Raw genomic sequence first — 14450 nt, forward strand, 5'->3', positions numbered from 1 at the left:
TTTAATTAATCTTGTTCATGAATGCTCCCTTAGAGGAATTTCAATGTGACTGCTCTTGCAGAGAATACCATACCATCAAGACAATGAACTACTGGGAATGTGTGTTAGGGGGCTGTCAAATCATGTGCATGTTGCATTAGATTAATTGCAATTAGAGTTAATTATGTTTTCAAAATCAAGCTCTCGCCAGTGATCAGATGAACTATGCTTATTATGGGTTCTATTTGTGGTTTAATGGCAAAAATGTGAATTCTAATTAAAAGTAATAAACAAATGTGACCTTTGGTTGTGTCCTCTCACTTCAATCATGCCAAAAACGTGTCACACAATAAACGGTCCCAGACAAGAGGGCTTATGCTCATACTTTTTAATGTATCACAATGAGCAAGAAACATACTTGATGAAATATTTTCAAAGGAGTATATTCAATTACCATCTACAATCAACTTAACTAGGACAACAAGGTTTTTGTGACAAAAGTTTCTCTTTAAAAGTCTGAAGTTCCATGTGGTTTATGTATGTTAGTCTCCATGTAATTTGGTACAGTTTGGAAATCTTCATCATATAATTACAGTAACAAAAAGCTAACAAGACTACAGTATAGAAAAGACATCAAGAACAACATTTTTGGTTTAACTTGCTCTTTTTGTACATTGCAAGGCTGTAAGTTCTACCCTCGGTTGGGCTACCTGGAGCCACAGAGCCGTGCTTGTGAGGCTCGGAGGAGGAGGAATAATTTGAGGAGAACGAAAGAGAAAAAAGGAGAAAAAAAAAAGGAAACACAAAAAGCGTCAAAAATGCTGTGGCACCAGGAGCCACTAAAGGAACAGGAAGCTCCAGCAGCAGTTCATCGTTGAAACTGGAGCAAATGTTTTTTCGTTTGGTTGCTTGTTAGTTTGGTTATTAATTTTGGTTGCTTCGCTTTTTTTGTGTTTATCTGCTTCCTTAGGAATAACACCCAGGAAAATCCCCTCCCCTTGAACAGTAAAGTCATTCTTTATGGTTGGATGGAACCGGTCGACTCCACGCCAGAGTGGAACCATGTGTCAGTCACTGAAACGGGCAGGAGGAAATGAAACAGGTAGCAAAACCGTGAACTGGGAGACAACGTATGCGAGTGTTTGAGTCCATCCCGTTCAGAAGTGCAGAAAATGTCCAAGTAGATGCAGAGCCAGAGAGAGAAAAAGGAGATAAATTCCTCTCCGTGTCACATATGTCCACTGGTTGCAGAGTCCACTCCCGTCGGCATATAGTGTTAGTTAAGTAATGACTTGATATCAGGGCGCGTCGGCCCCGGCTTTGGCTCCCGTGGCCAGTTTTCTCAGCCTTCTCAGACATCTCAATGACATCTCTCAAGTTTCCCAGAGTTCGGTTCTCTTTATTTCCTTCTTTGTCGTTTCAAAGAAAAGTGTTGATGTCTTCTTTAAATATATCTATATCTGTATACATGTTTATTTTCACAGTGGGCAAAAAGGATGACCTCTACAGCAAAACCTTGTCGTTTTCGTTCTCTCTTTGCAAAATGTCCACAAAAATCAAGTATCCCAATGAGAGTTGATGTATCTCAGCCACGTGTTGGATTAACCACAATAAATATACACTCATCAGGGGCACCAACTAAAGTTTTTCATGTTTTCGACTGCATTAAGCTTTGGCCACATTCATATAATTAATGAAAATAATAACTGCTCAGTGCTTCGGTATCCTCTTTCACCACATCACGCAATTATTGTGTTGAATATCAGACTTTTCAAACCCTTTACTGAAGATTCAGCTTTGCAGTTCAGTATGTTTTGGTGCGAAAAGAAAGTAGAAAATAGAATACAAAGTATAAAAACTCAGACTGATGCTGGCTCTTATGAAACACACACACACACACACACACACACACACACACACACACACGCTCACGCTCGCACATACAAAGTCCATGCTGGCTGAAACAGTTGTGAGGAATTCTGCCCCACACGAGAGCCTATAAAAAACGAGAACACTTTGGAAGCAAGAGATACAACCGTGTCAAGACAAACAAATATAGGAACATTGTAACACCATAAAGTGGCCAGAGAATGATAGAAAACAAATAGATGAGATTTCAATTTAAAGCTGGCATTGTAACATTAATTTATAAATGGACAACAACAAAAAAAATCAAAGAAAATAAAATATACAGTTATATGATATTATCTGAGACCAAAACAATGAAAAGCATTCAAAAATAAACTATACAATAGCAGACTTCTCAAAAATAATTATGAACAATATTATAGATAACATGGATTGAAAGGAGTGGATCAGCTTGCAGATCAAATTAATCCAATTTCAATAGCATGCACACCAAATAACACCAAATCAAATTGTTCTGCAAGACGTAATGCTCGTTTTACACACCAGGACGAGTGTGGAAATATGTTGCTAAAGCCAAATACATTTGTGCCCCCCTAAAGCATCTTTTGCAAATTTAAAATGACTTGATTTTGCTAAATAAAATAAAAAGCAATTCCATTTACGAAAGGATGGGGGCCATTCTGATAAAACACAACCATTTCCATTGCAATGACTTGGAGTGAGGGACCTCTTTGGACACAACGGCATAATTCTACCTTGTCACCATGCAAAACAAGGGACACCTAAAAGCAAATCCTGCTTTCCCCAGTCCTACAATGCTTTGGAATGAAAATGCCCCTTACAGACCTGCAAAAGACATTTCATGCATGAAAATGGCTTTAAACCCTGCAGAAAACGAATTCCCAGGAGGGGAGGCCGACTACGCCAAACAAACAGCCTTTCGTTCTGAGGCTAGTTATAAAAACAAGAAAAATGATGACACCAGATCAGCAAGATGTGTAAGTACCAGACAGGTCGCAGTATGTAAATTTTTGGTAGGTAACCACTATAACTTGATCTAGTTCAAGTGAGTAAAGTCATTTAATGGCTGCAGGGATTCTGTTCACTCTCAACACATGATAGTCAGAGTGAGGTGATGTGCAGCAATCCATGATGGCAGAGTTACACAACAGCTTACAGTCACCTTAGAAATGGGATATAATAGAATTATACTCAATTTGAATAAAAATGAAGCAGTCCTTGCTTAAGAAATTAAAACTCAGGTGTAGTATTTGGAATGCACTGTTATTTCTTACAAACATTATAGATCATTGGCTTTTAACATTGGTCTGTTAAAAAAAAAAAAAAAAAAAGCTAAAATGTCCTTTGGAACATATATTCACAGTCTTCAAAGTTCCGTTTTTGCAACAAGAAGGGAAAAAAGATGTTGCAGGGGTAGGGAAATGGTTTATTGTTTGTTTCTTTTTTTCTTAAAGCTTAGCCAAAAAGCAAAAGGAGCATGCATCTAGGTATTCTTCCTTTCCAAATCTACATTAGCAGCAAAACATATGTCCTCAAAGACCAGACCCTATATATATACTCTTTTTTTTTTTTTTTTTACAAAAAGAAAACAAAAGCAGACAAAATGGATTTCATGTGTGACAGAAAAACTTTCAACAAAACGTCTATCTTACAAACTGCAATGGCTCTGTAACGGTGCTACTCCACAATGCAAGGACAAGGGCCCTTTTTGATTTTTGGTTTTCTTAGTATTTGACGTAAAAAAGCCACCTGTCTGCTCGCAAAGAAGCAAAAACGGCAACTCTGATGCGTACTTCTTTATTTTAAAACTTTGTTTTCTTTCCTTAAAAACAGCAACAAATTCTCAAGTATAAAGAAGCCTCTTTTCTCATCTTTATGCACCAATGGTGAAAGTGTTAAGTCTTTGGATTTTCTTTTTGTTTTAAAGCGTGAGAATTATTATTATTATTATTCTTTTTTCATTTTCATATATGACAACAAAAAGTTGAAATTATCATAATGCCTATAGCAGACTGCAGCCACATTACATGGAAACAAGTATCTGCTTTGTAGTGCTAAAGGAGAGGCAGTTATCTCCAAATCTACAAAGGCAGGGGGTACAAAAAGAAGAAAGAAAGGAGGAACAGATAACGACAAAAAGAGTGGTAAGTGCACTAAGGTAACACAAATATAACTGAACAATTTTCGAACACACCCCAGATTTCTCTTCGGTTTTGGTCAATGCTGCACAAACAAAAGTTGAGAAACCCCTTGTGACAAAGAGATTCAGCTGGGATAACAAAAATAAGAAGCTGAGAATTGGACAGAAATAGAGTAGAGATCGTTTCCTGCTCCTTAATCTAGTCTATTGGAATGACCAAGACAACATCAAATGAAGCGCCTTAAAGTTGGACGATACAAAAGCTAAATGTACACAAATATTTTTCAAACTACCATACTGTTTAAATTCATTTCCAATGCAACAACCTACTGAACACCAAAAATGTATATATCTATCATAAATACAGAAAGTTTTTTTTTTTCGTAAAAAAAAAACAAAACAACTTTTTCCCCCACCAAGTCTGCAATGCTCTTCGTGTCTGGGTAAAATGGGATTAGTATCATTCCCATTAAAAAAGAAAAGAAAAAAAAAAAGAAAAAAGAAAAAAAAGGAATAATTAAGAAGGTTTAAAACCAGCAATTCAGCTACTCATTGAATGCCCAGAAACTTTTGTTGAGTTAGTATCATTTCTGAATACTTTCTGCCAATAAAAGACATACAAAAACAGAAATGTCTATCATTTGTTTGGAACAAAATGAATAAAATAATGACTTTTTGTAACACAAGAAAAGGTTGTGAGCTGTTGACCTGAGAATAAAATAGACATTACATTATTTTTCTTTTCTTTAGCAAGCCATTGGTATCTGAATGCTTAGATAGCAAGAAAACTGTAAGACTATTCTCCCATACAGTACATACTGGCTTTATGTGACTGTGCTATTAAGCGGAAATACTTATGCAAATAAGGGACAGCTTGTTGACTCGTTCTTTGTAGACAGGGTTTTGGGGCCATTCAAATAACTTTGAGGCAGTCCATTGCAATACAGCATTCCACTAGCAATAACCGACTGTTAACTGCTGTGATCTCTATTCATTTATATATATATATACTGCATATGTGCATATATGTATATATATCTATATATATTAAGAGTTGTAATAAACTAAAACCAGCATGTTGATATGGGAAAACAATCCACTAACATTAAAATTTTTGGTTACAAGCTTTGGAATTGCAGTTAGTCTTTACACATCTTTTTCTGAAATTGGTTGGTATATTTTAAACATATTTTAAACATTGCTGCTTTTTTCTTTTTTTCTTTTGTGTTTTCTTTTGTCTTCTGTTTTTTTTTTCCTTTTTTTTTTTTTTTTTAAATATTGTTCATCACTGAAAGCTTTTACAATCTGATGGAGTCCGATCCTACACTAGTGAGATTACTACTACAACTACTGCTGTCTTTGAGACAGCCAGGCTGTTGTGGCTCCTCCGCTGGCCTGCCCAGCCTGTCTGCTGACTTCTGACTGGTGTCAGAATCAGACTCGTCGGTAAAGACGTCTGTTGGTATCGAGGTCTGGACCCCTGAGGTGCTCAATGAACTTGAGGTAACCGTTGAAGGAGAGGAAACTGTAGGAAAAGAAGATAATGCAGACGAAGGAGGATTGGGCTTCCCAGCTAAAGCTCTGGAGAAAGGGGTCTGGGACCATGATTTGCCTGTAGCTGTCGTGTTGAGTGGGGTGGCTGTGAAGGAGGAGGAGCTGCATGAAGATGCAGATGCTGATGAGGACGGCGTGGTGGCTGACGTTGTTGGCGGAGGGGATGGGGTGTTGTTTGAGTGAGTGGCAGACTGCGAGGTAGATGCGGTGTTAGGACTGGGGAAGCAGGCTGAAGAGTGAGGTAATAAATTAGTAGCGTGCTCTTTGGCATTTCTGGATCTCTTGATTGTTCTGTGTTTGTGCAAGGCTGAATCCAGGTGTTGACTGAGCGCTTTGTCCCCTTCTAGTGTGGTGTCACAGGCGAGGCAGTCATAGAGGCCGCCCTCTGCTGCATTCCCACTGTTGGGGACCCGAAGCAACATCTCTTGCAGGTTTGCCACAGACTGACCGAAAAAACAAATTGACTTGAGGTGGCTGATAGCCGCTTCCTCCTTGCTGAAGACAGCTTGACACTTGCGGCACGCCAGCCGATACTGAACTTTGGGGATGATATATTTGTCAAGATGGAGGTCTGCACCTTTACCATCCACTTCATGCTGCTCAGTGGCTAGGTTGTTGTGAATGGAGGAAGTAGAGGATTCAACAGAGGGAGTGCTCTTTTGTTCCTCAGTTTTTACTGGATCTTTGGCAGAGTCCTTACGGTCCACCGAGTTTTGTGAAGTTTGGCTTGCTTTGGGTTGCTGGATCTGCTGAAGCTGCCGCTGCTGCTGCTGAAGTGCCTCCTGCAGGCTCTGCTGATATTGCTGGTAATGCTGAAGCAAAGATCCGGGTGACAGCCCCATCAGGGCCTGTGATAAAGCTGGGTTGTAGGGGAAAAGACTTTCCATGCCATACATGGGCTGAAGATATCCACCTTGAAGGGCACCTGGTATCTGAGGGGCATAATACGGAGAGAAGCCAGGCATAAAGTAGGGCAGGAACTGACTTGTTAGCAGAGCTGTTGGATCTGAAGCTAAAGCTGCTTGTAGAGCTTGAAGTTGGGCAGTATCGACCACATACTCCATGCCAGGTGTTGGCATTGAGGTGGCCGGAACAGCAGTGTCTGGTTTTTCTTTCTTGGCACTGGCAGCAGAAGTGGAGGGAGCGGGAGTAACCCCAGCTGAGGATGGTGTGGGGGGCTTCTCAGCCCTCTCCTTGGGTTTCTCTTTCTCCCTGGCCCTCTCAGGATCACGATCTTTGTGAGCTTCATGTCGAGGGCCTGGCTGGGTCATCAAAGAGCTTGATGTAGATGTGGTGGTAGGGCTTGAGTGGGCAACAGATGTGCTGGCCTGAGCTGGGCTGGGCGAGGCCAATGAAGAGGAGGAAGGGGTCTTGTTGGGTAAACCAGATGTGGGGAGACTTGGTGAGGGTACACTGGCACCAGGCATGTTCAGGAGGTTTGGAGGTTTTGGAGGGGTTAAAGCTGCAGAAATTGACACAGAGAAACACAACATGATTATGAATGCTGCAATATACTCTACATCTCAGAGTTAGTAGTCAGTTTTATAGTTTTATTTCAAAAGTCTTACTCATACTAGAGAGTAAATGTGATGACATACCTGAGTTAGATGAGTTAAAGCCTGGTATGGAGGGACCACCAACACCTGGCAGGAGAACAGGGGAGATCCCCTGTAGATTTGGGTAACCTGACTGAAGGTTCAAGGCTTGCAAGGCAGTTGTGTCAAACATCCCTTGTTGCTGCATGGCTTGTTGTTGTGCTAGTCCCAAGACCTCATTTGCTTTCTTGATACGATCCATCTCCTGCTGCGCCATCAGCTGACGAACTGTTGCTGGATCAAAGTACTCTTTCTCTTTATCAAGCTGGCTTCCAATGGTATCCTTTACTTTGGATATGTGTTGTTGGGAAAAGATGTGGTCTCGCACTGAGAGACGAGCACTGTATTTAACACCACACAAAGTGCATTCCGTCTTAGGTCCCTCGTAAGAAGTCTGGTTGATACCAAAGTGCTTAGCCATGCTGAGCTTAGCCTTCTTTTCCTTAGCACGAGCATTTTGAAACCAGACCTGAACAACTCTCTTTGGAAGTCCAATGTCATTTCCAAGTACCTCACACTCCAGCATGGTTGGAGTCCTATAATCATTAAAGCAGGATTTGAGCAGCTTAAGCTGAAGATTAGTCATCTGTGTTCGGAAGCGCTTTTGACCAGGCCTGTCTCCACTATCAATGCTTCTGCTTCCAGAGGCTCCTGGACTTGGTGAACAAGGGTCAGCCAGACTAGATGTTTCACTGTAGTCTATAATATTTTCATTTTCAAAGTCTTTTGTGTAGTAACTTGTTGCAGGGCTCACCAGTCCTGAGGACATCTGTTCATCATTCTCAATTGAGGGGACTGCACCCCCAGACTTTGAGAGGTAATCTCCACTGTTATGGCTGTGCTTTGCATCAGCACTGTCATTGTCAATGTTTGCCTCATCACCTGTGGTAGTGTCAGTGATGGCTGTATTCACAGAGGAACAATCATCATCAAGTTTATTTTGATCAAAGTTTGTGTTTACTGAGGAAATGGTTGGGCTTTCAAAGTCCTCTACTCCTTCAACCTTGATAGATGTTGGGCTCAGGAGACCCCTTGGGGACAAGTCCATGCTTTTGCTCACAGGCGACAGCGATGAACATTGCGCATCATTGTTAGCCTGGGCAAGATGAGCATAGCTGGAGATATCCAGAGGATCCATCTTCAACTGCATGGCTTCCTGTTCCGGTAGCAAACCAGAAAGAGCTAGGTTGTAACCAGCACGTTTAGCCTCATGCCAGTGGCGTGAACGGATATGGGCCTCGAGGGCAGTTTTAGCTTTGAATAGGGCTCGACAAAATGGGCACCGTCGGTGGGCTTGAGCTGGCCCAACAGCCCGAAACTGCCCTTTTCTTTCTCTAGCTCTTGTGTTTTGGAACCATACCTGTACCACCCGTTTTTTAAGGCCCACTTCGTGAGCAATGTGGTCCAGCATTTTACGAGTAGGATTGGAATCAAGCAAATATTTCTGGTACAGAATCTCTAGTTGCTCTGGTGTAATAGTGGTTCGGAGGCGCTTGTCTCGTTGTGGCTCTTCTCCACTATTTATGCTATCACTTTCTCCTGGACTAGTTCCTGCTTTCTCCTCCAACTTCCTCTTCAAGGAGTTCATGGTGGATGTAGGCGTTGATGGGGAGGTGGCAGAGTTGCTGGACATCTGGGGTATTGTGCCTGCAAGGAGCTGGCTAGCAAGCAGAGGATTGCTAGGATCAAATAACATGAAGGACATGTCCATTGGGCGATCCAAAAATTGAGGATGAATGAACTGATTCTGGACACTCAGGAAATGAAGTTGCTGGTGTTCCTGCCAGTGTTCAAATGAAGGGAAGGCAAGTTTGCACTGCTCACACTGGTACGGGATCATTTGCTGGGCCAACTGCTGCTGTGAGGCAGAGGCTAAATGAGAGTTAAGGGCCATGTGGGAACTCTGGGAGGTCTGACTGGTATGTGAAACGGAGGGACCACTATGCTGTTGCTGCTGGGAGAGGGACGGTGAAGAAAGCTTTGAATTCTTTGGGACTGCATGCATCTTTTCCTCTCTTTGCGGTCTCTGCTGTGGGGTCTCAGATTGATGACTGGTTTCCTGTTTCAAAGTGGTCTGCTCTCTTTGACCCAATGATGCTTCTGCAGTGTGTTTCGATTTTTCATCAAAGGAGTTTGATGTGTTAGCTGGTTTAGGCTCCTCCTTTTCAGATGATGTGATGTGAGAGAATGCAGAGGATGAAGGAGGAAGAGGGCAGAGGCTTGAGGATGAGGGCATTGGTGTTTGACCTGATGACCCAGATGGAGTATAGTATTCATGGGAGAGATCCATAGAGTCCTCATTTAGGCTGTCATACTGCCCATCATCCTCCTCGTCTTTGTAACAGAGCTTCTTTTGGTGTTTAATAAGGTCAAATATGCGCTGGAAAACCAGGCTGCACTTCTTGCACTGATAGTTTAAGTTGGTTGTCCGAATGTATCGGTCATTGGATAACTCGCGTCGGTCACCTTCTTTACCTCCATCTCCCTGGTTCTCATAATTTTTACGGGCTTTTTGTCTGGCATTTTGGAACCACACAACAATGACTCGAGTTGGAAGGCCCAGAAGATTGGATAACTGCTCAAATTCATCATCTTTAGGATAAGCATTAGCATCAAAGAAATCTTGTAGTACCCTCAGCTGGTAGTCTGTGAACCTTGTCCTTGAGGACCTCTTATTTCCATATGATTCATGTTTTTGAGGCTCAGGGGAAGGTGGCCTTGAATCAATTTTGGTATCTTCAAGAGTTGTAATTGGAGGGTTGTTAAAGTTATAAGGTGAGTCTTTGTTGCGTTGTCGCTCTTTGAAGAGTGTGTTACGGAACCAGTGCTTGATGACTTTCTGTGGAAGTCCTGATTTATCCGCCATTTCCTTAATTTGTTCCTCATTGGGAGAATTGTTGATATCGAAATATTGGCGGAGCACCCTTAGCTGGTCATCTGTGATACGGGTGCGGGGTCTCTTATTCTGTTGCTGCAACATGGCAGGGGTAAGCTGCTGTTGGTAGAGCTGGGCGAGATCAGTGGCCAGACTAGGCTCCACTGCTGGCAGTTGGGAAGGAATCTGAGAAGGTAATGACTGGAGTGACATAGGTTGCATCATAAGGGGAGAAAATAGAGGGAGATCCATTGGCATTTGAATTTGGGCCATTGTAACTGAAGGTTGAGGGGTTGGAGCGGTTGGTGGTGTCAGAGTAGGAGCAGAAACAGGTATATTTGGTGTTGGTACCCTCTGGGGAGGTGGAGGTGGAGGTGGGGGTGGAGGCGGAGGAGGCGGCTGAGCAGCTTCGGGTGTCTGAGGTCTCAATGGGTACAGCTTGTCATATTGTTCCCTGTACTCTTTGGCAAATCTTTCTAGGAATCTGAATGGAAAGAAAGCCTGGTGGATATGCTCCTGGTGACTCTTGAGAATCAATATGTTGGAAAAGAGCTTACCGCAAGACTCACACTCCAGCTTCTCTAATCCTTCAATAGGGTCAACCACTCTTGTGATACCAGCTGGCCCACTGTATCCTGACAGAGATCCTGTTGGCTTTCTTTGTGCTTTTTGCTTGTTCTCATTGTACTGAATTACTAACTCAAATCCAAAATTCTCTAATAGGGCTTTGGTGGCATTCCCTCGGGCATCTGAGGCAATCCTTGGAGGAGGAAATCCAGAGTCATGGTTTACATTTACTACAGTTTGATGGGCATCTTTCTTTTCTTTGGACTTGTCTGACATATCTTTTGGAACGTGATCCTCTGTTTTATCACTAATTTCTTTATCTTTTGGCAGCTCTCTTTCTTTCTCACTGTGAGGTGATGGCTTTGGCTTTTTGTCTACAGGGTGAGAAAGGGCACTCTGTTGAAGTAAAGCCATTTGACTCGATCCTTGGGAGTGGGTATGAGCTTGGTGCTGTTGCTGAAGGTGGTGGTGCATAAGCTGTTGTTGTAAACAGCTCTGCTGGGCCTGTTGGACAGAGTTTTTCTGTTCTTCCAACAGTGAAGCAGTAGATCCACTCAAGTTCAGGGAAGAGCTACTCAGGTTCATTTCTGGATTCAATTGAAATTCTGCCCCAGGAATGTAAAAAGGAAAGAGCAGTTGCTGTTGCTGAAGAGGGAGAAGAGCATCTGTTGTCATGGGAAAGTGCTGGAGAAGAGGGTTAAAAAGATGGGACTGAAGGAGAGCAGCTTGCTGGAACTCCTGTTGGAGCTGAGCCTGTGCCTGTGCTTGAGCCTGGGCCAACTGCTGCTGCTTTTGCTGAAACTGTTGGTGATGACTCCTTGAGGAGAGCATATCTGCAAATTTCTTCTTTTTCACTTCATGATTCTCTGATGGGGAGGAGTGACAAGCTGAATTACCCAAATTCTCAACATTGTGAGAATGACTTGATAGATGATTTCCTCCCATGGTGCTCTGTGCTGTTTGAGCTCCTGCTGGGGAGCTGCTGCTGTTGCTGCAGCTGGTAGTGGAGTTAGTGGCTGGAATAGGGCTTGGGGTTGAAGTGCTATTGGAAGTGCTTCCGCTTGGGCCACTACTGCTAACAGTACTAGAACTGCCGCCAGCTGCTTCAAGCTTTGCTGCCCTGGCCTTGGTTTGATGAAGAACAGAGCGCATGTGAATCTCCAGTGTAGAGCTCTGGCTGTATGCTACATTGCAAGTGCTGCACTTGAAGGGTTTATTATCAGGGCTGCTGGTAGGCTCTGGCTGTCCAGTGGTGGATTCCTGTAGGGCCCTTTTAACTTTGTGCAAGTGAGACACAGAGTTGTAGTGTACAAGAAGGATATTCTTTTGAGTAAATGACTCTTTACAGACTGTACACTTGAAAGGACGGGATGGATCTAGAAACTTCTCCATAGTAAAGTTGGGGCCTTTCCTAAACGGCAGGGCACGTTTGGGTTCTGATCCAGAATCCTCTAGCAAAGATCCAGAGTCACTGCCAGTTGGGCTTTGCTTTTCCTCAGGGTCACTTTCGTCTCCCTCTTTCTCATCATCAAGAATACCTCCCTGGTCCTCGCCAAGTGAGGGATCACCCATAATCATTAGGTCTCCATTCATCAGTAAACCTCCATAGAGCTGCTGGATGTCAGCTTCACTCAACTCCAGGTGACTGGTCTCTAGATGCTTCTTAAGCGCCTGTAGAGTCCTAAAGCTGCGCTGGCATAAACAACACATTGTGGCTGCTCTGATTACATGGTATTGGGAATGCAGCTGAAGTTTCTCTATTGTCTTGAATGCCAAACTACACTGGTTGCAGCGATATTTATAGACATGACGATCAGAGACAGGCAGTTGGGGCCTTTTATTGTGGACCTCATTGAAGTGCATCTGAAGGGCATTGGATGATTTAAAGACTTTGTTACAGCCCTTTTTCCAACAAAGGAAACCAGTGGAATCGTCCCTCGAAGGCTGTTGTTCCTCAAGAGGAGACTTGCGAGCTTCAGGGGTGTCTAAAGCCAGACAAACTCCTTTTTCTGGCTCAGCATCTGCCACCTCTGCAATCAAAAATAACAAACATTACAATTCTGAAAACACATACATATGTACATGTTTTTAAAATGTGTTTTCTCAATTGCACAACATTCTAACCTGTTTGTTTCTTAGTGTCATCAGAGTTTGAGTTGGCGATGGATGGAGGTGCAGTTTGAGTATCTTTCTCTGGTCCAGGGACTGGCATGAACATGCTTGCTGGCAGTACTTCTGATGCTGCCACCTGGAAAAATAAAACATAGTATTTGTCACGTTAATTATATGCCTTAAACAATAGCCTCCTGATAATGTAGAACAACTCAAATGAATGTAAAGGAAAAGCACAAAGGACAAGGACATTGAAGTGTTTTTTACTATGCATCTCATATACTATTGTATCATATTCAGTCATTTCTTTATTGTAAAAAAAAAGTATATAAAAGAAAAAAGATAAACTGACAGTGGTACAGGTGAAAAATGTGCTATAAACATAATTTGATAAGATAATCATCTTATTTGAACTGGTCACAAATACATTTACAGTCCCCCTCTTTCACACAAGTGACTTAATTTTCCATTCATGGAATTTGCACTTTGATCGCTGATGGTGTCTTGTCATGCTCTGCGATAGTTCTCCTGCTGCAGCCAATTAGTGTGAAGGGCTGAGTGGTCTACCTTGGCCAGTTGAGGCGCTTATTAGATAGCCTAATTAAATAAGTCTTCCAACTCATAAAATGTGCTTTTCATTCCAATAGAAAAGCATTGTGCAATGTTGAAATGCAGTCATTCAGTCTGGAATTCTGGGTAATACAACAACTGTCAATTTCCGGATAATGATCAGCACTCTTAATTTAACATACAGTGCTCAATGTGTTTTTCAGCAACCATATTGTAATCTAAACAATTATGCAAATTATTAATTGAAACAGAGTCATTAATACAAATATTAGATACATTTAAATGTAAGTAGATGGCAAACAGCATGTTTTTCAGTTCATTTAATTCGAATTTTTTTAAGTAGTAAAGAATATTGTTGTGATAAAGGTGCACCAAGGTTTGCATTGCACTTCAAAGGTTGAAGTTAATCAAGTGTGAATGACAGCAACCTCCTCTCTATCTTTTAAGTGCACCTGATTCTCCATGCATGGCTCTCACACTCCCGTTATCTCTCTCTTTCTCAGAATAATAATAAAAACAGATTCATTAACAGGCTCCCATTTAACAGTAATCACTGATTGAGATTGGAAAAGGTTGGGAGATGAGCCACTGTGTGCTTCACCTTCCTTCAATTAACTTCCCAAACTGAACAATCAGCCTCACTCATCATGCATTTCAATACCCCAATCTCACCAATATATCCCCCTTCTGACTCTCTAGTGCTGTCTCTCTCTCCACATGTATATTTTTTTCATCTCCTGTTTGTGCCCTTGCAACTCAGTGCCCCTTTTTCCTCCCCAAGAGACAACCAATTCTATTTTGCTCACATCAAACAATAGCTTCATGTCTGTGGGAGTTTGGATTTTATTACTGCGTTGAAAACATTTTTTTCCCAACAAAAACGAAATTGTATATGAACATACAGTAACATCCTTCAAACTTAATATACTGTACATCATGATATTGGTTAAGTTAATGGGGTCATGTTAACCAAAAACGTCTAATTACCTGTTAGAGACCTAGGCAAACATTGTATCATTACGTGGCTGTTTTATTGGTCTTCTGAGATCTGGAGCTGTTTTATAGTGGATTTAAAGCGTAATCACATTCCAAGTCAGCCAGCAGCTCTAACTAAGTGCCATCAAAGTCCCACGCAACCTAACATCTTTGAGTCTGAAACTCTGAGAAA

At 42.0% G+C, this 14450-nt stretch overlaps 1 protein-coding gene across 4 annotated transcripts in view; it reads right to left on the minus strand.

The window, feature by feature from the left end:
* Positions 1-352: 352 nt before the first annotated feature.
* zfhx3b (zinc finger homeobox 3b) overlaps positions 353-14450 on the minus strand; it is a 150432-nt gene continuing 136334 nt past the window's right edge. For all 4 annotated transcript variants that reach the window (XM_082161297.1, XM_082161294.1, XM_082161295.1 and 1 more), the window contains 3 exons: positions 12725-12848; positions 7162-12630; positions 353-7025 (listed from right to left, as the gene is read on the minus strand). In XM_082161297.1, coding sequence (XP_082017423.1) covers positions 5308-7025; positions 7162-12630; positions 12725-12848 — 7311 coding nt within the window. In that variant the 3' untranslated portion in view covers positions 353-5307. The remainder of the gene's footprint in view (positions 7026-7161; positions 12631-12724; positions 12849-14450) is intronic.

Source organism: Leuciscus leuciscus (genome assembly GCF_965113295.1).
Source record: "Leuciscus leuciscus genome assembly, chromosome: 2".
NCBI classification, from domain to species: domain Eukaryota; kingdom Metazoa; phylum Chordata; class Actinopteri; order Cypriniformes; family Leuciscidae; genus Leuciscus; species Leuciscus leuciscus.